At 49.0% G+C, this 26,763-nt stretch overlaps 2 protein-coding genes across 2 annotated transcripts in view; one reads left to right on the forward strand and one right to left on the reverse strand.

Annotated features, from left to right (window-relative positions):
- Window positions 1-2,245: 2,245 nt before the first annotated feature.
- On the reverse strand, window positions 2,246-25,242 carry LOC134600358 (uncharacterized). Its single transcript, XM_063445011.1, has 2 exons — window positions 25,153-25,242; window positions 2,246-3,174 (listed from the first exon to the last, which is right to left on the reverse strand). Exons 1-2 carry the CDS (start codon window positions 25,237-25,239, stop codon window positions 2,560-2,562), a joined length of 702 nt encoding a protein of 233 aa, XP_063301081.1. The 5' UTR covers window positions 25,240-25,242; the 3' UTR covers window positions 2,246-2,559.
- Window positions 2,681-26,763, forward strand: part of LOC134600331 (ecto-ADP-ribosyltransferase 5-like) — an 88,790-nt gene continuing 64,707 nt past the window's right edge. Inside the window, exon 1 of the mRNA XM_063445009.1 lies at window positions 2,681-2,758. Coding sequence (XP_063301079.1) covers window positions 2,750-2,758 — 9 coding nt within the window. The 5' untranslated portion in view covers window positions 2,681-2,749. The remainder of the gene's footprint in view (window positions 2,759-26,763) is intronic.

Genomic DNA, 26,763 nt, shown 5'->3' on the forward strand with positions numbered 1-26,763 from the left:
ATCCGAACGTGCACTATTGACTCCGTCCTGAAGGGGTTAAATCAATTTGATTTGGATCCATTTGTTGTGATATGACTTTCTGGAACAGTGAGAGGGAAGGTAGATAAATAGGTAATCTAACTACCGTATATACTCGAGTATAAGCCGAGTTTTTCAGCCCATTTTTTGGGCTGAAAAACCCCAACTCGGCTTATACTCGAGTCAGAGTCTGTATTATGGCAATTTGCATTGCCATAATACAGACTGGGGGAGAGGGGGGCTGGCAGAGCTGTACTTACCTCTCCTGCAGCTCCTGTCAGCTCTCTCCTCCTCCGCGCCGTCCGTTCAGCACCTCGGTCAGCTCCCAGTGTAAGTCTCGCGAGAGCCGCGGCTCTCGCGAGACTTACACTGTGAGCTGACAGAAGGAGCTGCACGGACGGCGCAGAGGAGGAGAGAGCTGACAGGAGCTGCAGAACAGGTAAGTACAGCTCTGCCAGCCCCCCTCTCCCCCACTGAACTGCCACTGGACCACCAGGGAAGGAGAGCCCCCCTCCCTGCCATATATCAAGCAGGGAGGGGGGACGAAAAAAAAAAAAATAAGAAATAAAATAATAAAAAAAAAAATTAATAATAAAAAAAAAAGGGGTATAAGGACCACTATGGGAGGGGGGGGGGGTATAAGGACCACTATGGGAGGGAGGGGGTGGGTTAAGGACCACTATGGGAGGGAGGGGGGTATAAGGACCGCTATGGGAGGGAGGGGGGGGGGGGTAAGGACCACTATGGGAGGGAGGGGGGGGGATAAGGACCACTATGGGAGGGAGGGGGGGGATAAGGACCACTATGGGAGGGAGGGGGGGTATAAGGACCACTATGGGAGGGAGGGGGGTATAAGGACCACTATGGGAGGGAGGGGGGGATAAGGACCACTATGGGAGGGAGGGGGGGATAAGGACCACTATGGGAGGGAGGGGGGATAAGGACCACTATGGGAGGGAGGGGGGGTATAAGGACCACTATGGGAGGGAGGGGGGGTATAAGGACCACTATGGGAGGGAGGGGGGTATAAGGACCACTATTGGAGGGAGGGGGGTATAAGGACCACTATGGGAGGGAGGGGGGGTATAAGGACCACTATGGGAGGGGGTGGGATAAGGACCACTATGGGAGGGGGTGGGATAAGGACCACTATGGGAGGGAGGGGGGTATAAGGACCATTATGGGAGGGAGGGGGGGGTATATGGACCACTATGGGAGGGATGGGGGGGGATAAGGAACACTATGGGAGGGAGAAGGGGGATAAGGACCACTATGGGAGGGAGAAGGGGGATAAGGACCACTATGGGAGGGAGGGGGTGGGATAAGGACCACTATGGGAGGGGAGGGGGAAGTAAGGACCACTAGGGGAGGGGAGGGTAAGGACCACTGGGGGAGGGGTGAGTCAGGACCACTGGGGGGGGGAGTGAAGGAACACGGGGGTGGGGAGGTAAGGACCACTGAGGGAGGAGGAGGGGAAGTCAGGACATATGGGGGGGGGAGGGGGCGGCAAAAATTTTTTTGCCTACGGCGGCAAATATCCTTGCACCGGCCCTGCACACACTGCATTCACACACTGCATTCATGCATGCACACACACACTGCATTCATGCACACACACACTGCATTCATGCACACACACACTGCACTCATACACACACACATACGCACACACTGCATTCATTATACACACACTGTAAATAAATATTCAATTAATAAATTTTTTTTAGGATCTAATTTTATTTAGAAATTTACCAGTAGCTGCTGCATTTCCCACCCTAGTCTTATACTCGAGTCAATAAGTTTTCCCAGTTTTTTGGGATAAAATTAGGGGCCTCGGCTTATATTCGGGTCGGCTTATACTCGAGTATATACGGTAATTAGAATTAATAATGTAATTAGTAGATATCTTTACATTTTTGCAAATTTCAGGAAGGAGTAAAGAATTTAAGAGTGTCGCTTTGTGTGTGTTAGTGTGTTACATTATGTATTTGTAAAATCTGTTAATAGATATACCACTTTCTGAAAATTGAAAGTATTAAAACATATTTACCAATTACAGTATTAATATCGGCTATTACTTTACCTAATAATTAGGTGTGGTGTGTATTCTTCCATTTATGGGTTTGTTGCACTGTGACTGTCCCTTTTTGGATGCATTCATTTCCAAGAGAGATTGATTTTCAAAAATTAACCATTTTTTTTTTTCTTCAAATTTTGGTTCGTAAAAATCTATATTGTTCACATTTCAGACAAAACCAAATTTGAAAATTCATGAATCAAAACAAAATGTATTTCTTTTTTCAGGCCAAGTATAACTGTGTAGCATTGCCAGAAGTAGCCGCTAACGATTGAGACAGTGCTACTATCATTTCTTCATCAGATTGCTAGCTGTATATCTACGTCTGACTTCTGTTGGCGTTGACGCTAGCAATGTAAGTTAAGTTTCTTTTCTTTGCAAAACAGACAAAAATGACGAAAAATGACGTTTCTTTAATTTATTTATTTTCTTCTTTGCGGACACAGTATCGGTACAATCTGCGTTTATAGCTTCTTATGCTGCTGCAATTCCTCAACCTTCTGATTGTATTCACTACAAAGTATTTTAAGCCTCTGGATTCTCTCTTCCCTGACCGTTTCATCACGGTCAAGTATTCCAGGAAGCAGTCGGCTAATTCTTGGAGACACTGATGCAGAGGGAGCTGGGGGATTCTGACCAGATTGGAGTGAGACAATGATTGAGGTATTTGTTGAGTTTCTGGGGGGATTCCTTACTAATTCTCTTGGAGAGGGTGATTTGTAATGTTTTATAATGTTTGCTGTGTGTCGGGGACTTTCTGAAGAAGATCTTACCAACCCAACAGGTGATCTTGGTTTACTTAACAATTTATCAGTGAATTGGTTGGAGGAAACAGGAGTGGTATTGTCAGTAGTAAGCGGTGGTTGTTTTGGACAATTGTACACCCCAGAACTAGAACCTTCAGCTCTTACTGTCAAACAATTTGCCGTTTTTTGTGAAAAGGAGACGTGGGCTGCTGGTCCACCAGGAAATGCTCTTGCAATATCTGAGTCTACACTGTTTCTCTTCTTTTGATTTTCAGCAGTAACTAAATATGTGTATCTCCTTTTGTTTTGACGTGGTGGTTTGTCTTCAGGAACCTAATTTACAAAATATAATGTTATACTGAGATTGTGTGAAGAAAAAAAAACATTTGTCAAATATGCGCTTCTAATTATTTTAACCCTTTCACAAATATTTTTTGTTTATTTAAGTAGTATAAAATTTATTTGAATTGAATAGCTAGCATAAAACATAAATACAAATACAAAAAGAGAAGTCCTGCGCTTAAGCAGCAAGGACTACAACACACATCAGCCCCAATATATAGTAAAAACCAAAGAAAAGAAAAACGTTACCTGCGCTTTCTCCTTAATCCCTATGTATATTTAGACAAATGGAGGTCATTTAGTTGCTCCAATGGCCACTGGAGGAATGCCCGCCTGCCAACGTCAAGGCAGACCCCCCTACAGTGGTGTATCCTGGTTTTGTGCTGCCCTAGGCAGAACAAAACTCAGGCGCCCCCCCCCCCCCCCGCGCGCCACCCCCACCCAACCTTTACCCCGCCCCGCATTCTAAATACACACACACACACATTCACTGACAGATACGCATACACTAGCTAACAGAAACACACACTCGCTAACAGAAACACACACACTAATAGACAAACTCACACTCAGTAGCAGACAAACACACTCACTAACAGACACTCACTAACAGACACTCACTAACAGACACTCACTAACAGACACTCACTAACAGACACTCACTAACAGACACTCACTAACAGACACACACTAACAGACACACACTAACAGACACACACTAACAGACACACACTCACTCACTAGCAGACACAAACTAGCAGACACACACACTCACTGGCAAACACACACACTAACAGACACACACAGTCAGACACACACACACTCACTCACAGGCAAACACACTAACAGACACACACACACACACACTAACAGACACACACACACACACACTAACAGACACACACACACTAACAGACACACACACACACACACACTAACAGACACACACACACTCACTCACTAACAGACACACACACACTCACACTCACTAACAGACACACACACACTCACACTCACTAACAGACACACACACACTCACACTCACTAACAGACAGACACACACTCACACTCACTAGCAGACACTCACATTAACACTTTTTTTTTTTACTTTAACCCCCCCCCCAGCCTCCTTACCTTTGGGAATGCTGGGGGGGGGGCTTCTTTTTTCCCTGGTGGTCCAGTGGCTTTTTTTTTTTTTCTTTAACCCCCCCCCCAGCTTCCTTACCTTTGGGAATGCTGGGGGGGGCGGGGGCCTTCTTTTTTCCCTGGTGGTCCAGTGGCTTTTTTTTTTTTTTTACTTTAATCCCCCCCCCCCCCCCCGCCTCCTTACCTTTGGGAATGCTGGGGGGGGGGCCTTCTTTTTTCCCTGGTGGTCCAGTGGCTGCTGGGCGGTCGGGCGGCGCTGTTGGGCGGCCGGCGAGGGAGCACTTCCCTTGAGCTGTCTGTTCAGCTCCCTCGCGCGCCGCAGAGTGAGGCTGGGAGGCGGAGCCGGAATATGACGTCATATTCCGGCTCCCAGCCTCACTGTGCGGCGCGCGAGGGAGCTGAACAGACAGCTCAAGGGAAGTGCTCCCTTGCCGGCCGCCCAACAGCGCCGCCCGACCGCCCAGAAGCAGTCCAGCATTTCTGTTAGCCGCAAGGCTAACAAGACATTTGCCTTGGGCATTTGGGGGGCGGCTTTTTTTGCCGCCCCCTGGAAAATGCCGCCCAAGGCAAATGCCTTGTTTGCCTTGCGGCTAATACGCCCCTGCCCCCCTAAGCGGGTCCTAACACTGACCCTTCAGCCTGCTTCCTTGAGCTTCTGGCAAAGATATCTCTAATGAGACAGAAAGGGGTATTTTTTATATACACCCCTATACTTATTAACCCTTAATAGGGAACACATGGGATGGATAGCAGCATTGCAACCAGGCTGTGTGATGCAAAGTAAATACAAATACAAATACAAAAAGAGAAGTCCTGCGCTTAAGCAGCAAGGACTACAACACACATCAGCCCCAATATATAGTAAAAACCAAAGAAAAGAAAAACGTTACCTGCGCTTTCTCCTTAATCCCTATGTATATTTAGACAAATGGAGGTCATTTAGTTGCTCCAATGGCCACTGGAGGAATGCCCGCCTGCCAACGTCAAGGCAGACCCCCCTAAGCGGGTCCTAACACTGACCCTTCAGCCTGCTTCATTGAGCTTCTGGCAAAGATATCTCTAATGAGACAGAAAGGGGTATTTTTTATATACACCCCTATACTTATTAACCCTTAATAGGGAACACATGTATTTACTTTGCATCACACAGCCTGGTTGCAATGCTGCTATCCATCCCATGTGTTCCCTATTAAGGGTTAATAAGTATAGGGGTGTATATAAAAAATACCCCTTTCTGTCTCATTAGAGATATCTTTGCCAGAAGCTCAAGGAAGCAGGCTGAAGGGTCAGTGTTAGGACCCGCTTAGGGGGGTCTGCCTTGACGTTGGCAGGCGGGCATTCCTCCAGTGGCCATTGGAGCAACTAAATGACCTCCATTTGTCTAAATATACATAGGGATTAAGGAGAAAGCGCAGGTAACGTTTTTCTTTTCTTTGGTTTTTACTATATATTGGGGCTGATGTGTGTTGTAGTCCTTGCTGCTTAAGCGCAGGACTTCTCTTTTTGTATTTGTATTTGTATTTACTTTGCATCACACAGCCTGGTTGCAATGCTGCTATCCATCCCATGTGTTCCCTATTAAGGGTTAATAAGTATAGGGGTGTATATAAAAAATACCCCTTTCTGTCTCATTAGAGATATCTTTGCCAGAAGCTCAAGGAAGCAGGCTGAAGGGTCAGTGTTAGGACCCGCTTAGGGGGGTCTGCCTTGACGTTGGCAGGCGGGCATTCCTCCAGTGGCCATTGGAGCAACTAAATGACCTCCATTTGTCTAAATATACATAGGGATTAAGGAGAAAGCGCAGGTAACGTTTTTCTTTTCTTTGGTTTTTACTATATATTGGGGCTGATGTGTGTTGTAGTCCTTGCTGCTTAAGCGCAGGACTTCTCTTTTTGTATTTGTATTTACTTTGCATCACACAGCCTGGTTGCAATGCTGCTATCCATCCCATGTGTTCCCTATTAAGGGTTAATAAGTATAGGGGTGTATATAAAAAATACCCCTTTCTGTCTCATTAGAGATATCTTTGCCAGAAGCTCAAGGAAGCAGGCTGAAGGGTCAGTGTTAGGACCCGCTTAGGGGGGTCTGCCTTGACGTTGGCAGGCGGGCATTCCTCCAGTGGCCATTGGAGCAACTAAATGACCTCCATTTGTCTAAATATACATAGGGATTAAGGAGAAAGCGCAGGTAACGTTTTTCTTTTCTTTGGTTTTTACTATATATTGGGGCTGATGTGTGTTGTAGTCCTTGCTGCTTAAGCGCAGGACTTCTCTTTTTGTATTTGTATTTGTATTTACTTTGCATCACACAGCCTGGTTGCAATGCTGCTATCCATCCCATGTGTTCCCTATTAAGGGTTAATAAGTATAGGGGTGTATATAAAAAATACCCCTTTCTGTCTCATTAGAGATATCTTTGCCAGAAGCTCAAGGAAGCAGGCTGAAGGGTCAGTGTTAGGACCCGCTTAGGGGGGTCTGCCTTGACGTTGGCAGGCGGGCATTCCTCCAGTGGCCATTGGAGCAACTAAATGACCTCCATTTGTCTAAATATACATAGGGATTAAGGAGAAAGCGCAGGTAACGTTTTTCTTTTCTTTGGTTTTTACTATATATTGGGGCTGATGTGTGTTGTAGTCCTTGCTGCTTAAGCGCAGGACTTCTCTTTTTGTATTTGTATTTGTATTTACTTTGCATCACACAGCCTGGTTGCAATGCTGCTATCCATCGCATGTGTTCCCTATTAAGGGTTAATAAGTATAGGGGTGTATATAAAAAATACCCCTTTCTGTCTCATTAGAGATATCTTTGCCAGAAGCTCAAGGAAGCAGGCTGAAGGGTCAGTGTTAGGACCCGCTTAGGGGGGTCTGCCTTGACGTTGGCAGGCGGGCATTCCTCCAGTGGCCATTGGAGCAACTAAATGACCTCCATTTGTCTAAATATACATAGGGATTAAGGAGAAAGCGCAGGTAACGTTTTTCTTTTCTTTGGTTTTTACTATATATTGGGGCTGATGTGTGTTGTAGTCCTTGCTGCTTAAGCGCAGGACTTCTCTTTTTGTATTTGTATTTGTATTTACTTTGCATCACACAGCCTGGTTGCAATGCTGCTATCCATCCCATGTGTTCCCTATTAAGGGTTAATAAGTATAGGGGTGTATATAAAAAATACCCCTTTCTGTCTCATTAGAGATATCTTTGCCAGAAGCTCAAGGAAGCAGGCTGAAGGGTCAGTGTTAGGACCCGCTTAGGGGGGTCTGCCTTGACGTTGGCAGGCGGGCATTCCTCCAGTGGCCATTGGAGCAACTAAATGACCTCCATTTGTCTAAATATACATAGGGATTAAGGAGAAAGCGCAGGTAACGTTTTTCTTTTCTTTGGTTTTTACTATATATTGGGGCTGATGTGTGTTGTAGTCCTTGCTGCTTAAGCGCAGGACTTCTCTTTTTGTATTTGTATTTGTATTTACTTTGCATCACACAGCCTGGTTGCAATGCTGCTATCCATCCCATGTGTTCCCTATTAAGGGTTAATAAGTATAGGGGTGTATATAAAAAATACCCCTTTCTGTCTCATTAGAGATATCTTTGCCAGAAGCTCAAGGAAGCAGGCTGAAGGGTCAGTGTTAGGACCCGCTTAGGGGGGTCTGCCTTGACGTTGGCAGGCGGGCATTCCTCCAGTGGCCATTGGAGCAACTAAATGACCTCCATTTGTCTAAATATACATAGGGATTAAGGAGAAAGCGCAGGTAACGTTTTTCTTTTCTTTGGTTTTTACTTGACATGCGCACAGTCGATTATTCGGCAGGTGCGCTGTTTACCCCAAACCCCCCAATAACTTACAGACACCGTATTTCTGTTGGAATAAAAAAGTCCACAGCTTTATTTATTATTATAAACAAGGTAACAAATTGGGGTCATTGCCACAAAAGTAAATATACCTCCACCCCCCACCGTACATAAATTACCCCCGGCAATGACCCCGCCAATAACAATAAATAACATTATAAATAACCAATAACACATAACATATGGCCTACCAAAGAGGCCCCATATCCATAACTTTTTAAACTGTAGGGGTGTACCGAGACCCCCCTACACCACCTGGTTCGGAGCCACCGATGAGCTCGAACCCACAAACCATTTCACACTCCAGTTTAATCCAGCCTAACCAATTTATACTCCTCCTACCTTCCAATTACCCAAGCCCTATCCCGCCGCTGTGACCAAACGGGAACTCCAAAACAACAGGGAGGGTGGGAGGGACAATTACCAGGTAAGTGTCAGTTTAGTTAAAATGTCCCTTAGTCATAAAATGGCCGCTTAATATACTCCTATAGTCCAACCCCCATTTACCAATAACCACACCCCTTTAACTGGTTACTCCCCTGCCTACTCCTGGCTCTGTCAAGGCCCACTCCCCTGACTGCGCTGTTCCATGGGCTACATGACATGCGCACAGTCGATTATTCGGCAGGTGCGCTGTTTACCCCAAACCCCCCAATAACTTACAGACACCGTATTTCTGTTGGAATAAAAAAGTCCACAGCTTTATTTATTATTATAAACAAGGTAACAAATTGGGGTCATTGCCACAAAAGTAAATATACCTCCACCCCCCACCGTACATAAATTACCCCCGGCAATGACCCCGCCAATAACAATAAATAACATTATAAATAACCAATAACACATAACATATGGCCTACCAAAGAGGCCCCATATCCATAACTTTTTAAACTGTAGGGGTGTACCGAGACCCCCCTACACCACCTGGTTCGGAGCCACCGATGAGCTCGAACCCACAAACCATTTCACACTCCAGTTTAATCCAGCCTAACCAATTTATACTCCTCCTACCTTCCAATTACCCAAGCCCTATCCCGCCATAGCAAGAGACTTGACCCCTTAATGTCTCGAGCGACCCCCACCACACATAAATAGGGCTTTGGAAATACCCTCCTGGAATCCTAAGTTTAGTAGATCACACCCCACATCAGACAGGTGCACACCATCCCGCCTAAAATAACCGGGCAACCCGCCCTCCAATTCAAAGTGCCTCACTGGGACCCCCCCTAGTCTCCTAATAAAGACAGACATGGCCTTATTTACTTTACCACGGCAACGTGCCACAGCCGCCGGGTCCCTGGCATGCCTCCAGTTCAACCGCGGCACCATTTCAGACCAAACTATTGTAACTCCTGGGACCAGAGCCCTCACCCTATCCAGGTCCCTCTTCATTCTCCTGACCAACACCTTCTGGGGGACCAAACCTAAGTCATTGCCCCCACCGTGAATCAACAGTATATCCGGGGCAAACCCCTTGGACAACATCCCAAAAATTTCACCACTTATACTCTGCCAGCTGAAACCCCTAAAACCAAACCACCGAAGGTCCACTGTGTCCAGAAGAAAACCCAGTTGTGTGCCTTGTCTCCGAACTGCGGCCCTCTTCTCCGCCCAGTAGACAAACGAGTGACCCACCAGCCAAGCGACCAAGCCTGAAAGGAAACAAATTCAGTTAACCGGCAGAGCACCCTTTTCCCACATCCACAACATTCCATTCACACCAACCCTTCCGGCCTTACATATGCACGGAACCTGATGGATTCCCATCTCCCAATCTGCTTGATCCGCTCCTCCCCCAGCCCGAGCCGCGCCGCCTCAGTCGCAGCCCCGATACGGAAGGAGTGCGTACCAAATTGTCCGGGCTGCAAGCCCAATCTCGTCAACCCCATGCGGAAGACTCGCAAGAACTGAAAGCGCGACAGCGCCTTCCCATCCTCGTGAATCAGGAAGCAACCACCAACCTGCGGGCGAACCCGTAAAAACTCGTCCCCACACGCAACCGGGCACACCGGGGACCCTGGTAGTGAGGACAGGACAACATTCTTACCTTTTCCGAAGACATCCGTCTTCGAGCGCCGGAGCCAAATCACGACCTTGTCCTGTTCTATAGCCACATCCTCATACTGGAGGCCCGATGCCCCCGACCTATTGGCGCTCACCAATTCGCCAATACGAAAAGCCCCAAAGAAAGCCCACACGAAAGCCACAGAGAACACAGTTACTTCAAATGCCGAACTACACACTTCGTTCAACAACCCCACCAACCCTTGAAGGGTGGCAAAGGACACAGGCCTCCTCGTATCCACAGACCTCCTGCCCTTCTTGAAACCCTTCAAAGTTTGCTTTACCAAGAAATGTTTGGTCAGGTCTTCCCACCCGTTAAACTTGAACAGGAAGGCTAACGCAGACATGTAGCGCTCCACCCTAGAAGGGGATGACCCACCTGCCACCAACCTGCAAAGAAGCCACAACAGCGTGTCCAACCTACCAGCTGCAGAATCGCCTGCTCCCGCCTGGGACAACATTTCCTCCCATTCACACCAAACCTTAGTATAAGCGGTCCAAGTCCCCGGCGCCAGTGAGCTCCTTATGTATCGCCCAAGCACAACGTCCCGAGCCGCCACATCTCCTCCGGGCATGCCTGCCCTGTCGCTTGTGCGTCCGGCGCTGCTTCCCGGAACCGCACCCACTGTGAACGAGACAGAGCGTCAGCGACCACATTCAGCAGGCCCGGCACGTGCCGTGCCCGGAAGACAATGTTCCAAGACATACACAAGAGCACTAGCTGCCGCAACAACCTAACCACTGGCAGGGACGAAGCCGATAGACTGTTAATTACCTGTACCACTGCCATATTATCAGAGTGGAAGATAACTTTCTTGTCCCTGAGCTCCTCGCCCCATAGTGACACCGCTACCACAACTGGAAAAAGCTCCAAAAAGGCGAGGTTCCGAATCAAGGGGCTCTCGGACCAAGCCTCAGGCCAAACCTCGGCACACCACTTGCCCCCAAGGTAAGCCCCAAAGCCAACGCTCCCCGAGGCGTCCGTAAACAGCCCGGCTTCGCCAGATGCCTTCATCACATCCCTGAAAAACACCCGTCCGTTAAACTCAGTGAGGAAGCGGTCCCATATGTCCAAGTCCTCTCTCATACCCACCGACACCCTGATGTAATGACTCGGCAGACGGACCCCACAGGTAGCCCTAGCCAGTAATCTACAAAAAACTCTTCCCATAGGGATCACCTTACAAGCGAAATTAAGGCTGCCGAGCAAGGACTGCAGTCCCCGCAGCGTAACTTTCCTAGCGCCCTTTATCACGTGCACCTGCTGGCGGAGCACCCTCAACTTCTCCTCCGGCAGCCTACATTCCCCCACAACCGAGTCGATTTCCAGCCCCAAAAAACTCAGACACTCGGTCGGGCCCACTGTCTTGTCCTCGGCCAGAGGAATCCCAAACTGTTGGGCTAACCTCTGGAACACCCGCAGTATTTGGGCACATCTGTCGGACCCAGCCGGGCCCACACACAGAAAGTCGTCCAAGTAATGGACCACCGTACCCCCGCCCGATTCCCTGCGCACTACCCACTCCAGGAACGTGCTAAACTTTTCAAAATACGCACATGAAATGGAGCAACCCATGGGTAGGCACAGGTCCACGAAAAACTTACCCTCAAAGAGGCACCCTAACAAATGGTGACAATCTGGGTGGATAGGAAGGAGCCTGAATGCTGCCTCCACATCCACCTTCGCCATCAAAGCCCCTCGCCCTGTTCTCCGAACCAACTCGACAGCATGGTCGAATGATGCATACGATACGGAGCACAGGGCCTCATCGATATCATCATTTACTGACGCCCCTTTTGGGAATGATAAATGATGAATCAACCTAAACTTACCCGCCTCCTTCTTGGGGACTACCCCCAGCGGGGATACCCTCAAGTCAGGCAGCGGCGGAGCCTCGAACGGCCCGGCCATCCTACCCAGTTGCACCTCCTTCAGCAACTTGTCCCTCACAACTCCCGGGTGTTCACCCACCGACTTGAGGTTACTGCATAACCTCCCCACATCCCTACTCTGAAACGGTATTGAAAAACCCTCCGTAAAGCCGTGCCATAAGAATTCAGCGTCCTGACGGTTACCGTACTGTTTTAGCCACGGCAGCATCTCGCCTACTTTCACCGGGGTTGCCCCCCGCGGCAGCGGAGGGGGCCGACGCTCCAACGGCTCCCGCTCCTGGTGCAGACTTACCTCGCTTAAAACACCGGCTGGCTCCGTGTGCACCCCCACAACCTGAGCACTCGTGCTTAAACCGGCACGACGCACCCCACTTACATTGGCCCTCGTTAAAGAGCCAACAGAAGCCTTTCTTTTGCCCGGCCGATGCAGGTCCCCCAGGGGCCGCACCGGCCGTCCCTTGAAAGGGCGCAGCCTTTTGCGCCATCATGAGCCGCATCCAGAGGGGAAGGTCCATTTGATCCCACCGCATGCTGGGATTCGCCGCTAACCTCTGGCGAAACTGCTCATCGTACCGCCACCAGGCGACCCCGCCATAGGTCCGGTACGCTTCCCCAATCCCATCTAGGTAGCAAAACAATTGGGAGCATTTATCCGGCGACTTTTCCCCTATCACGCTGGCCAGGATACAGAAGGCCCGCAGCCAGTTCCCAAACGTTTTAGGAATCTTCCGATACCTACGCTTTTTCTCCTCCTCCTCCTTCTTTGCGTCCTTCTTGTCCTCCTCCTTCATGTCTAAGAACTCCTCCAGCGGGAGTAAGGAAAAAACCTCCACAAACTCACCCTTCCAAATTTTCTCCTTGATGTCCATTTTCAGATGACAACCTAATGGGCCCGAAAAAGACACGTGCACGTTTTGCCGCGCAGCGTCGGTAATTTCGCCCCCAATACCTCCCTTGTCCCCCGACTCCTTACTAGTTTCAGACACAGATAACCCCACTTCGCTATCCAGCGTCGGGCCCACGGCCCTACCTTGTAACCCCTGGCCTTTCTCACACGTCCACACTCTCCCAAACTGAGGTGAAGCCATTTCCCCACCCGCCCATGAATCTAAGAAAGATTTTAAGCAATTCAATAGTGTTCCTGCGTGTGGTGTAACAGTAGACTCACCGCCTGAGCCCGAAGCCGCAGAAGGCTGTGGGTTCGTTTCCCGTCCGTCCGCCATGCTTGGCTCCGGAGCATCCAATTGGCGCCGACTCCTGTCAGCCTGGCCCTGCCTCAGGACCGCGGGTGTATTGCTGCGAGACCTGCAAGGAGAACGACACCTGGGTAGTGTGTCCACATGATCACATACCCGCCCAACCTCCTTATGTTCCTGCCTGTAGTTCCGCACCATATCCCGTCTCCCTGCCTGGCCCTCCCGGCCGTAAGCACTGCGCCGCTGACCTGGCGAGCTCCTGCCTGATGACCCAGACGCACTGCGCCGCTGCCTCCACCTCCGGTCCCTTGAGGCCGATCTCCTTCTGCTACACCTGCTTGCAGACCTGCTCCTCTCTCTACCCCTCCACCCGTCAGCCTGCCTCCTGTCATGCCTGGCACTGACGCCGTGCTGCTCCCTGCTGCGATGCGGCCTAGGGCTCCGCGAGAGACCCCTCGGTCCCCGGGAGCCGCCCCTGCGGCCCTCCCGCTCTCTCCCAGCCCGTCCTGCCTCCATGCCCTGAGCTGAGTCCTGGGAGCTATCCCGACTTGCTGAACCTGGCCCCTTTTGGGCCGCCTTGCGAACTGGGGATTCCGCCTGTCTATCCTGGCGTTTCCTGTCTGCTAAAGCCGCGGGCCCTGCCGGCCCCAATGTACCTGGCTGAGCGGACCCGCCGTCTGCGTCCCTTGTGCTGAACCTGGCCCCACTAGAGGCCGCCCCCGATGTGTCCCCTTGCCCAGGGGCTCCCCCTGCCATCAGGGGGACCGCCTGATCACTAGAGGCCTCCGCTCTGCCCCCCGCCCGCTGCCCAGCCCCAGCGCCATTCCCTGACTCACCGGGCCGCAACCGCTCACTGCTTCCACCATCCGATCTGCTCTGGGTCCTGGCTCCAGCCGCAACCGTCCCGCCTGCCGCCTCCCGGCGGGGCGCACACCGCGTGGTAGGCCTCGGCCTAGCTGCTGCCCGCGCCCGGCCAGCACCGCGTCGGACCGACGGTGCCGGCCGCGGTACATCCACTCCGCTGGGGCCCGCTACCTCATCCAGGGCCCCAACAGACTCCGACAATTACCAGGTAAGTGTCAGTTTAGTTAAAATGTCCCTTAGTCATAAAATGGCCGCTTAATATACTCCTATAGTCCAACCCCCATTTACCAATAACCACACCCCTTTAACTGGTTACTCCCCTGCCTACTCCTGGCTCTGTCAAGGCCCACTCCCCTGACTGCGCTGTTCCATGGGCTACAATATATTGGGGCTGATGTGTGTTGTAGTCCTTGCTGCTTAAGCGCAGGACTTCTCTTTTTGTATTTGTATTTGTATTTACTTTGCATCACACAGCCTGGTTGCAATGCTGCTATCCATCCCATGTGTTCCCTATTAAGGGTTAATAAGTATAGGGGTGTATATAAAAAATGCCCCTTTCTGTCTCATTAGAGATATCTTTGCCAGAAGCTCAAGGAAGCAGGCTGAAGGGTCAGTGTTAGGACCCGCTTAGGGGGGTCTGCCTTGACGTTGGCAGGCGGGCATTCCTCCAGTGGCCATTGGAGCAACTAAATGACCTCCATTTGTCTAAATATACATAGGGATTAAGGAGAAAGCGCAGGTAACGTTTTTCTTTTCTTTGGTTTTTACTATATATTGGGGCTGATGTGTGTTGTAGTCCTTGCTGCTTAAGCGCAGGACTTCTCTTTTTGTATTTGTATTTACTTTGCATCACACAGCCTGGTTGCAATGCTGCTATCCATCCCATGTGTTCCCTATTAAGGGTTAATAAGTATAGGGGTGTATATAAAAAATACCCCTTTCTGTCTCATTAGAGATATCTTTGCCAGAAGCTCAAGGAAGCAGGCTGAAGGGTCAGTGTTAGGACCCGCTTAGGGGGGTCTGCCTTGACGTTGGCAGGCGGGCATTCCTCCAGTGGCCATTGGAGCAACTAAATGACCTCCATTTGTCTAAATATACATAGGGATTAAGGAGAAAGCGCAGGTAACGTTTTTCTTTTCTTTGGCTTTTACTATATATTGGGGCTGATGTGTGTTGTAGTCCTTGCTGCTTAAGCGCAGGACTTCTCTTTTTGTATTTGTATTTGTATTTACTTTGCATCACACAGCCTGGTTGCAATGCTGCTATCCATCCCATGTGTTCCCTATTAAGGGTTAATAAGTATAGGGGTGTATATAAAAAATACCCCTTTCTGTCTCATTAGAGATATCTTTGCCAGAAGCTCAAGGAAGCAGGCTGAAGGGTCAGTGTTAGGACCCGCTTAGGGGAGTCTGCCTTGACGTTGGCAGGCGGGCATTCCTCCAGTGGCCATTGGAGCAACTAAATGACCTCCATTTGTCTAAATATACATACGGATTAAGGAGAAAGCGCAGGTAACGTTTTTCTTTTCTTTGGTTTTTACTATATATTGGGGCTGATGTGTGTTGTAGTCCTTGCTGCTTAAGCGCAGGACTTCTCTTTTTGTATTTGTATTTGTATTTACTTTGCATCACACAGCCTGGTTGCAATGCTGCTATCCATCCCATGTGTTCCCTATTAAGGGTTAATAAGTATAGGGGTGTATATAAAAAATACCCCTTTCTGTCTCATTAGAGATATCTTTGCCAGAAGCTCAAGGAAGCAGGCTGAAGGGTCAGTGTTAGGACCCGCTTAGGGGGGTCTGCCTTGACGTTGGCAGGCAGGCATTCCTCCAGTGGCCATTGGAGCAACTAAATGACCTCCATTTGTCTAAATATACATAGGGATTAAGGAGAAAGCGCAGGTAACGTTTTTCTTTTCTTTGGTTTTTACTATATGTGACGGAACCATCCGTCTGTCCAGTACTCTTGTAAATTCGGCTATGTTGGGCCATCCGTATAAAGGACTGATTTGGGATGTTATAAAGTATGTTCTACCGTTCCAGCCTGTTTCCAGCCGTTCGCCTCGTTCCGTACGAACTCTCTGTCTAACATATGGGTGGCCGCCATTTCGGGACTGTTGCACGTGTTCGCGGCCATCTTGTGTACGAACAGCGGTGTTTGCCTGTGAACGCGTGGAACTAAAAACGGATACCCAAACAGGCGAACACCGCTGAGACCTCCATACACCCAGAAGTTCGTGTTGGAACAACCGAACGACGAGCCATTCGGTAGTTACGTATAATCAACTACGGGGAATCCAACGAACTCGGAGACAGTTGTGGATGATAAAGATTTCGGGTGATTTTAACCGGCGAACGGAGACCGACTGCAGGGCCGAAACTTGTGGAACTCTTTTCGGCTAGAAGATCCGTGCAGTCGGTCAAAACTTCAATCGTCCATAACTCCCGAACCCCTTAACCGAATGGGCTGAGATTTGGACAGAGTGTTCCCCTAACCAAGATCTTTCAAGCGGTGCTGGACTCAAGGGTGTACCCCCTGGTTTTGGGGTACATCCATAACTGGGGTGAATTATTGTACAGTTTAATTGTATTATGTGATTATCTGAGGGGAGGAGAGGTGGGGGAGTTACCCTGTGTATAATTGGTTATTTTCATCCTCCCCCTGGGAGTGCCCTGTGTGTGCCTTTTTCTAATAAAAAGCAGGCTGGATGTTCCAGTCCTCAGATCTTGTTTTGACCCTCAACACGGAGCTTCAGTCTCGTTATTGGGGGGATTCTTATTTTACGCTCAAGGACTATTATTGGGAACTTATGCCGTTTGGTGGATATCGTTACTCGAGAGATTACGCCTTCCCCTGGTTATGGTTCGTGGATTGTGCAGAATACGAACAAGGACTTGATACGGTGAGAGGGGAAGGTAGACTAAACAGTGACTTACTTACTAAGACAAAAGGTGTCTTAACAATTGGTGGCAAGCGACGGGATGAATCCCACAACACAGAAGAAAAGAAATGCAGTATGAACAGTTAAGACGTGCTACTCTTAAGGACATAATAGAACGCCGAGGTCGATCAGCAAGCAATTTGAAGAAACGAGAAATTATTGCTTTGCTAAGGGAAATGGATGCAACACAGGGAACGGAGAACGCTAATGTGCCCAGCAGTTTGGATTTAACACCCGAGGAGATACAATTTAACCGGGCAGTGCAAATAAGGCTGGCACACTTTGGCCCCAACCCCTCAGCAGACATTGTAGAACGTGTGCAAGCTGCAGTAACAGCACACCAAGCACTCCAAGGAAGGGGAGCTGCAGCAGCAGAGGTACCCAATAACGATTCCGGAAGGAAAAAGGTACCATTTGCTGCATTCAAAAACTTTATTGAAAATGAAGGAGAGATCGATGGGTTTCTGGCCGATTTTGAAAGGCAGTGTGCCCTCCATCAAGTACCCACAGACCAATGGGTCACCATCCTCTCTGGGAAATTATCCGGCCGGGCTAGTGATGCATTTCGGGCCATCCCAGAGGAGGAGATCACCAGCTACCGGGCAGTGAAGGATGCGCTTCTAGCCAGGTATGCGGTGACCCCAGAAGTTTACAGACGGCGCTTCAGGGAAACCAACAAACAAAGTGGCGATTCGTATATGGAATGGGCCTGCAGAGTTCACCGTACTGCAACCCACTGGATGGCTGGATGCCAAGCAGTATCAGGGGAAGAGGTACTACAGGTATTCTTACTGGAACACTGTTTCGAGAAATTGCCTACCGGGGTTCGGGAGTGGGTCAGAGATAGAAAACCCTCGACCCTACCCGAGGCGGCCCGGTTGGCCGACGAATATACTGATGCTCGCAAACTGGACAGTACCGTGGTCAAAGTTCCGACCAGAGTGGAATACCGACCAGCAGCCCCTCCGATTTCGACAACCTACCAACCCCCAGTGCATCGCAGCCCAGTAGTACCACCGTCCAATAATTATGTACAGCCATCTAAATTTAATGCCCGGGATTATTCCCAACCCATCCGGTGCTTTCTGTGCAAACAGTTGGGACACAAACGCCCGGAGTGTCCGCTGAACCAAGCTAACCAAGCTCAGTCCTGGAGGAGAGCAGCCAACCCGAATCAGCGACCACCACAGCCTGCTGCTCACTGTGTAGAACAGGAGGAATTCTGGGGTATCTTGCACGAAGCCGACCCGGTGCAAGCCGCCCATCAGGACAATCGCCAGCAACACCGGCAGACTGTGAAACTAAATGGCCGAGTGGTAAATGGACTTAGAGACACAGGGGCCACCATGACACTGCTCCAAAAGAACTTGGTCTCCGAACACCAGCACACCGGAGACACAGTAGCCGTGAGGGTAGCAGGGGGAGCCGTATTCCGGTTACCTGTTGCCCGTGTGCATCTGGACTGGGGAGTGGGCGCTAGACACGTGGATGTTGGGGTTATGAAAGACTTGCCCGCTGATGTGCTTCTTGGTAATGATTTGGCCCCCTTGGTTTCGGCCTATGCTCCAATGGGTCCCTTGGACGTTAACCCAGTGACTACTCGCTCTCAGACCCGTGCCTCTGGAACCAGCCCACCTGCCGAGGAGACCCAGGTAAGACCCTTTTCCCCGACTGACACCTTAGCTCAGACCCCCTTACGTTGGGATTCCCCAGAGGAGTTTGGGAGGGAAACCCGGGCAGACCCTACCTTACAAAAGTACAGGGACCGAGCAGACGCTGGGGAAGAAGGGATAGACGGAGAGCGGTATAAGTGGGTGGGGGACAGGCTATACAGAATCCCGAAACCTTCCCCGAAAAAGATAGCCCCTCCGCAGAACCACCAGCTGGTAGTACCCGCGAAATACCGGCAGGAGCTTCTGCGGATAGGGCACGACGTCCCTTTAGCAGGACATCTAGGGTCACGTCGCACAGCCTATAGGATCTCCCAGAATTTCTTTTGGCCCAACTTCAACCAGGCTGTACGGATATATTGCAGTACTTGTGACACATGTCAACGGGTAGGAAAACGGGGGGACCACCCTAAGGCTAAACTATCAGCGATGCCTATTATAGGGGAGCCTTTTTCCCGCATAGCTGTTGACATTGTGGGACCACTGGCCAGGGCTAGTCCATCAGGCAAGAAGTATATCCTTACTGTAGTGGACTATGCCACTCGCTATCCAGAGGCAGTAGCGCTGTCGAACATAGAGGCAGAGACAGTTGCTGATGCCCTGGTGAGGGTTTTTACCCGGGTTGGGTTCCCTAAAGAGATCCTCTCCGACCAGGGAACCCAATTTACTGCGGTGCTCACCCAGCAGCTGTGGAAAGTATGTGGCATTAAACCCTTGCTTAGCTCGCCTTACCATCCACAGACTAACGGTCTCTGCGAGCGTTTTAACGGTACCCTCAAGCAGATGCTGAGGACCTTTACGGACACTTGCAGGGACTGGGAGAGATTCTTGCCGCACCTTCTGTTTTCATACCGGGAGGTGCCCCAGGAATCTACTGGGTTCTCCCCTTTTGAGTTACTGTATGGGAGACGGGTCCGCGGACCCCTAGATCTCATCCGGGGACACTGGGAAGGGGAGACCGAGCAAGAAGGGACCCCCATAGTGCCATACGTTCTGGAACTTCGGGACCGCATGGAGAAACTGTCCCTGATGGTAAGGGAGAATCTCCAGGCGGCCCAGGGGAAACAGAAGAGGTGGTACGATCAGGGTGCCCGACAGCGAGCCTTCCAGGTGGGGCAAAAAGTATTAGTGCTCAAACCTGTGAAGGCCAAAAAAATGCAAGCCTCTTGGCAAGGCCCGTACAGGATAGTGGCGCAGATCTGCGATACTACCTATTTGATAGCCAGCTGTTCCGACGAAAGGGTCCAGAGATCCTTTCATGTGAACATGCTGAAAGAATATCAAGAACGACCTGAGAACATTGCAGCGGTATGTGCCCCAGCTGCAGATGACCCGGAGAATTTGTCGCTCCCTGATCTATTAGAAAGGGACCCCCAGACTGATCTCACCTCCCTCGTACAGTTAGGAGACAGGTTAAACCCCGCAGAAAAGATCCAAGCAAAACAGTTGTTATGGGAAAAACAAGCAACTTTTTCCCAGGAGCCAGGTTACACCCACCTCGCTATACACAAGGTAGAGACCCCCGGACAGACCCCCTTACGACAGCCGCCCTACCGTATCCCTGAAGCAGTCCGAGATGGAATGCGGAAGGAGATACAGGAAATGACCCAGCTTGGGGTCATCGAACCCTCGGACAGCCCTTGGGCTTCACCTGTAGTCCTAGTACCGAAGAAAGATGGGACCACCCGGTTCTGTGTGGACTACAGGCGACTCAACGAGCGGACTACCACTGACGCCTACCCGATGCCCCGGGTAGACGAATTATTGGATCGTATTGCCAGGGGACGTTATCTGACCACCATAGACCTATGTAAGGGCTACTGGCAGATTCCCCTGGCCGAGGATGCTATCCCCAAGTCGGCCTTCGTCACCCCATTCGGCCTGTACCAATTTAGGGTCATGCCGTTTGGGATGAAGAATGCTCCGGCTACGTTCCAACGGATGGTGGATAGACTCCTGGATGGCTTCCAAGAATTTGCATGTGCATACTTGGATGACATCGCGATCTATAGTGGGTCCTGGGAGGAACACCTGGTACACATAGGGGTAGTGCTGGATAAGATCCGGGCCGCTGGCCTGACATTGAAGCCAGAAAAGTGCCATGTAGGTATGGCAGAGGTACAGTACCTTGGTCACCGAGTGGGATGTGGGAACCAGCGACCGGAGCCCGCCAAAGTAGAAGCAGTGGCTAACTGGCCCACACCCACTACTAAGACCCAGGTATTGGCCTTCTTAGGGACAGCGGGGTACTACCGACGTTTCGTTCCTGACTACAGCTCTATTGCTAAGCCCCTGACAGATCTGACGAAAAAGAATTTGCCTAAGCAGGTCCTGTGGTCCCCGGCTTGTGAAGCTGCGTTCCAGGCACTGAAGCAAGCTCTCGTGAATGCCCCTATCTTGGCTGCCCCAGTCCCTAACAAACGCTTTCTCGTTCACACAGATGCTTCCATGTATGGACTGGGGGCTGTGTTAAGCCAAGTTGGGGAAGATGGAGGAGAGCATCCTGTCGCATACCTCAGCCGAAAATTATTACCTCGAGAAGTGAGTTATGCGGCAGTCGAAAAAGAATGTTTAGCCCTAGTCTGGGCATTGAAAAAGTTAAGTCCCTACTTGTATGGGCAAGAATTTTCCCTTGTAACAGACCATAACCCCCTCGTTTGGCTTAACCGGGTCTCAGGCGACAATGGGAGACTGCTGAGATGGAGCTTGGCATTACAACCGTACAATTTCACTATTAGCTACAGACCCGGTAAGCTGAACGGAAATGCGGATGGCTTATCACGACAGACCGACATACCCACCACCTCGTAAGTCCGGACATCCCCAAGTTGACCCGCCACAGGGTCAAGCCGGGTCTGCCGGAGTGTTCCACAAGGGGGGAGCCGTGTGACGGAACCATCCGTCTGTCCAGTACTCTTGTAAATTCGGCTATGTTGGGCCATCCGTATAAAGGACTGATTTGGGATGTTATAAAGTATGTTCTACCGTTCCAGCCTGTTTCCAGCCGTTCGCCTCGTTCCGTACGAACTCTCTGTCTAACATATGGGTGGCCGCCATTTCGGGACTGTTGCACGTGTTCGCGGCCATCTTGTGTACGAACAGCGGTGTTTGCCTGTGAACGCGTGGAACTAAAAACGGATACCCAAACAGGCGAACACCGCTGAGACCTCCATACACCCAGAAGTTCGTGTTGGAACAACCGAACGACGAGCCATTCGGTAGTTACGTATAATCAACTACGGGGAATCCAACGAACTCGGAGACAGTTGTGGATGATAAAGATTTCGGGTGATTTTAACCGGCGAACGGAGACCGACTGCAGGGCCGAAACTTGTGGAACTCTTTTCGGCTAGAAGATCCGTGCAGTCGGTCAAAACTTCAATCGTCCATAACTCCCGAACCCCTTAACCGAATGGGCTGAGATTTGGACAGAGTGTTCCCCTAACCAAGATCTTTCAAGCGGTGCTGGACTCAAGGGTGTACCCCCTGGTTTTGGGGTACATCCATAACTGGGGTGAATTATTGTACAGTTTAATTGTATTATGTGATTATCTGAGGGGAGGAGAGGTGGGGGAGTTACCCTGTGTATAATTGGTTATTTTCATCCTCCCCCTGGGAGTGCCCTGTGTGTGCCTTTTTCTAATAAAAAGCAGGCTGGATGTTCCAGTCCTCAGATCTTGTTTTGACCCTCAACACGGAGCTTCAGTCTCGTTATTGGGGGGATTCTTATTTTACGCTCAAGGACTATTATTGGGAACTTATGCCGTTTGGTGGATATCGTTACTCGAGAGATTACGCCTTCCCCTGGTTATGGTTCGTGGATTGTGCAGAATACGAACAAGGACTTGATACGGTGAGAGGGGAAGGTAGACTAAACAGTGACTTACTTACTAAGACAAAAGGTGTCTTAACACTATATATTGGGGCTGATGTGTGTTGTAGTCCTTGCTGCTTAAGCGCAGGACTTCTCTTTTTGTATTTGTATTTGTATTTACTTTGCATCACACAGCCTGGTTGCAATGCTGCTATCCATCCCATGTGTTCCCTATTAAGGGTTAATAAGTATAGGGGTGTATATAAAAAATACCCCTTTCTGTCTCATTAGAGATATCTTTGCCAGAAGCTCAAGGAAGCAGGCTGAAGGGTCAGTGTTAGGACCCGCTTAGGGGGGTCTGCCTTGACGTTGGCAGGCGGGCATTCCTCCAGTGGCCATTGGAGCAACTAAATGACCTCCATTTGTCTAAATATACATAGGGATTAAGGAGAAAGCGCAGGTAACGTTTTTCTTTTCTTTGGTTTTTACTATATATTGGGGCTGATGTGTGTTGTAGTCCTTGCTGCTTAAGCGCAGGACTTCTCTTTTTGTATTTGTATTTGTATTTACTTTGCATCACACAGCCTGGTTGCAATGCTGCTATCCATCCCATGTGTTCCCTATTAAGGGTTAATAAGTATAGGGGTGTATATAAAAAATACCCCTTTCTGTCTCATTAGAGATATCTTTGCCAGAAGCTCAAGGAAGCAGGCTGAAGGGTCAGTGTTAGGACCCGCTTAGGGGGGTCTGCCTTGACGTTGGCAGGCGGGCATTCCTCCAGTGGCCATTGGAGCAACTAAATGACCTCCATTTGTCTAAATATACATAGGGATTAAGGAGAAAGCGCAGGTAACGTTTTTCTTTTCTTTAGCATAAAACATAAGTCTGCCCAAAATACTAACCCTTACCTATAAAGAGCCCAAAATGCGGATAGCACTTTAAGATATATTAAACGCTGCAGGAGGGAGAGATGGGCGTTGTCTGATGAAGCCCGGAGTAAAAAAGGCGGGCAAAACGAGTCACTGAAACACCATCGGGAGGTGGAGCTTAGACCCGGCACTTGGCTAAACCCGGAAGTAAAAACTAGAAGTCAGTGTGTTTTGCCGCAATCTGCTTGAATGTGGGATCATTGCTTGTGTATGTCCACCAATGCTGGATGTAAACACTTTTATTGTTTAACCCAATAAAAGTTAAAGGACCACTATAGGCACCCAGACCACTTCAGCTCAATGAAGTGGTCTGGGTGCCAGGTCCATCTGTAAACATAGAAGTTTCAGAGAAGCTGCTATGTTTATACTAGGGTTAATCCAGCCTCTAGTGGCTGTCTCATTGACAGCCGCTAGAGGCGCTTCCGCGCTTCTCACTGTGATTTTCACAGTGAGAAGACGCCAGCGTCCATAGGAAAACATTGAGAACGCTTTCCTATGGACTGGCTGAATGCGCGCGTGGCTCTTGCCACGCATGTGCATTCAGCCGATGACGTCCAAAGGAGGAGGAGAGTCTCCAGCGAGGGAGCCCGGCGGTGGAAAATCGTTAACGGATTAACCCCTTCCTCCCCCTTCAGCCCAGCGGGAGGGGGGCCATGAGGGTGGGGGGACCTATTAATACTACAGTGCCAGGAAAACGACTTTGTTTTCCTGGCACTATAGTGGTCTGTTAAAGTTTTATTGTGCCATTGGGGTCCTTTTGGTTCTGTCATTACTACAGCTACTATCTTAAAAAGATTGCCACTATTCCATAGTCTGCTTGCCTGAGCGGTGTGGGAGTTATTCCCTCTCAAAGAAGAGCCTTTCTCACCCTTACCTAAAAAGATTTAACCCCTTAAGGACACATGACGTGTGGCATGTCATAATTCCCTTTTATTCCAGACGTTTGGTCCTTAAGGGGTTAAACAACTCTAGCCCCTGTTACATTTCTTCACAGATTCGTAGGTATGCCCACTCTCACCTCCAGTTCTGTTACTTTTCCACCTTGTTTGTTTGTTTGCTCCCCACTTTGATGCCCTTTCTACTGTGTTTTATACCCCGCCTCCTCTAGACTGTAAGCTCGTTTGAGCAGGGTCCTCGTCTACCTAATGTTCCTGTGTCACTGTGTAATTGTCTCATTTATTGTAAATTTCCCCGCCTTTCATAATATTGTAAAGCACTGTGGAATAAGTGGGCGATATATAAATACCAATAATAATAATAATACTAATGAAAGTATTTGGAAAATTAGGCTGACTTGGTGGGCTGAATGGTTCTTATCTGCCGTCACATTCTATGTTTCTATGAAAACAGCAATTTTGTACATAGATTGATATTCAGTGATACCTAAAAATCATTGTATATTTTTTCATTTATTCTCTTTTATTTGTTTATTCTTGAGAGACGTATGTTTTGGAGAATATACAGTATCCCTCATCTTGCAATATTTCGGAAAGGACATCATTTTTCGTGACACACAGGATGTATGACAAAAATAGATAACTACCAATTTAAGAATATCCTGCTTAAGGATATTAATGTAAAAAGTCTGCATTAAATAAAGATTATGTTACCTTGACTGATGGTTCTTTCAGATCTGGCTTTGGAGCCTCCATTATAATTGATTCTTGGCTCATTAGATGTCCAAGCTTCTTGTGCATGGCTTGCCAATTTCCCTAGGGTAGAAAGAATCCTTAGTAGTCCGTGAACCAATACTTATCAGATACTTACAGGATCAAAGCATCACTCGGCAAACCCAAGACATCGTGCTGCCTGGGTCGAAAGATAAACTTATACCCACGCCCCCCCCCCCTCCAAACCTCGCGCACATCCATTATGTTATGTAGTGTGTATAGTGAATGCAGAGTATGTATAGGAAATACAGTGTGTGTATGGCATGCAGTGTGTATAGTGAATGCATTGTGTGCACTTGTACAGTGGATACAGAGTGTGTTTGTCTAATGGATGTATGTGTGTAGTAGATACAGAGTGTGTGTTTGTGTAGTGGATGCAGTATGTGTGTAGTGGATGCAGTATGTGTGTAGTGGATGCAGTATGTGTGTAGTGGATGCAGTATGTGTGTAGTGGATGCAGTATGTGTGTAGTGGATGCAGAGTATGTGTTTGTGTAGTGGATGCAGAGTATGTGTTTGTGTAGTGGATGCAGAGTATGTGTTTGTGTAGTGGATGCAGAGTATGTGTTTGTGTAGTGGATGCAGAGTATGTGTTTGTGTAGTGGATGCAGAGTATGTGTTTGTGTAGTGGATGCAGAGTATGTGTTTGTGTAGTGGATGCAGAGTATGTGTTTGTGTAGTGGATGCAGAGTATGTGTTTGTGTAGTAGATGCAGAGTATGTGTTTGTGTAGTAGATGCAGAGTATGTGTTTGTGTAGTAGATGCAGAGTGTGTGTTTGTGTAGTAGATGCAGAGTGTGTGTTTGTGTAGTGGATGCAGTATGTGTAGTGGATGCAGTATGTGTGTAGTGGATGCAGTATGTGTAGTGGATGCAGAGTGTGTGTTTGTGTAGTAGATACAGACTGTGTAGTGGATGCAGTATGTGTGTAGTGGATGCAGAGTGTGTTTGTGTAGTGGATGCAGTATGTGTGTAGTGGATGCAGAGTGTGTTTGTATCTACTACACACATACTGCATCCACTACACACTCTGGATCTACTACACACATACTACATCTACTACATAAACACACACTCTGGATCTACTACACACATACTGCATCCACTACACAAACACACACTCTGTATCCACTACACACATACGACATCCACTACACACATACTGCATCCACTACACACTCTGTATCTACTACACACATACTACATCCACTACACAAACACACACTCTGTATCTACTACACACATACTGCATCCACTACACACATACTACATCCACTACACACTCTGTATCTACTACACACATACCACATCCACTACACAAACACACACTCTGTATCTACTACACACATACTGCATCCATTACACAAACACACACTCTGCATCGACTACACACATACTGCATCCACTGCACAATCTGTATCTACTACACACATACATCCACTACACACTCTGTATCTACTACACACATACTGCATCCAGTACACACATACTGCATCCACTACACAAACACACACTCTGTATCTACTACACACATACTGCATCCATTACACAAAC

Source organism: Pelobates fuscus, chromosome 1 (assembly GCF_036172605.1).
Source record: "Pelobates fuscus isolate aPelFus1 chromosome 1, aPelFus1.pri, whole genome shotgun sequence".
NCBI lineage: Eukaryota > Metazoa > Chordata > Amphibia > Anura > Pelobatidae > Pelobates > Pelobates fuscus.

Bases quoted from the DNA above. Each gene is read 5' to 3' on its own strand.
- LOC134600358 (XM_063445011.1), bottom strand. From the start codon at position 25,239: ATGCACAAGAAGCTTGGACATCTAATGAGCCAAGAATCAATTATAATG. The intron at 3,175-25,152 runs GTAACATAATCT...TTTGTAAATTAG, and splicing joins TGAAAGAACCATCAGTCAAG to GTTCCTGAAGACAAACCACC.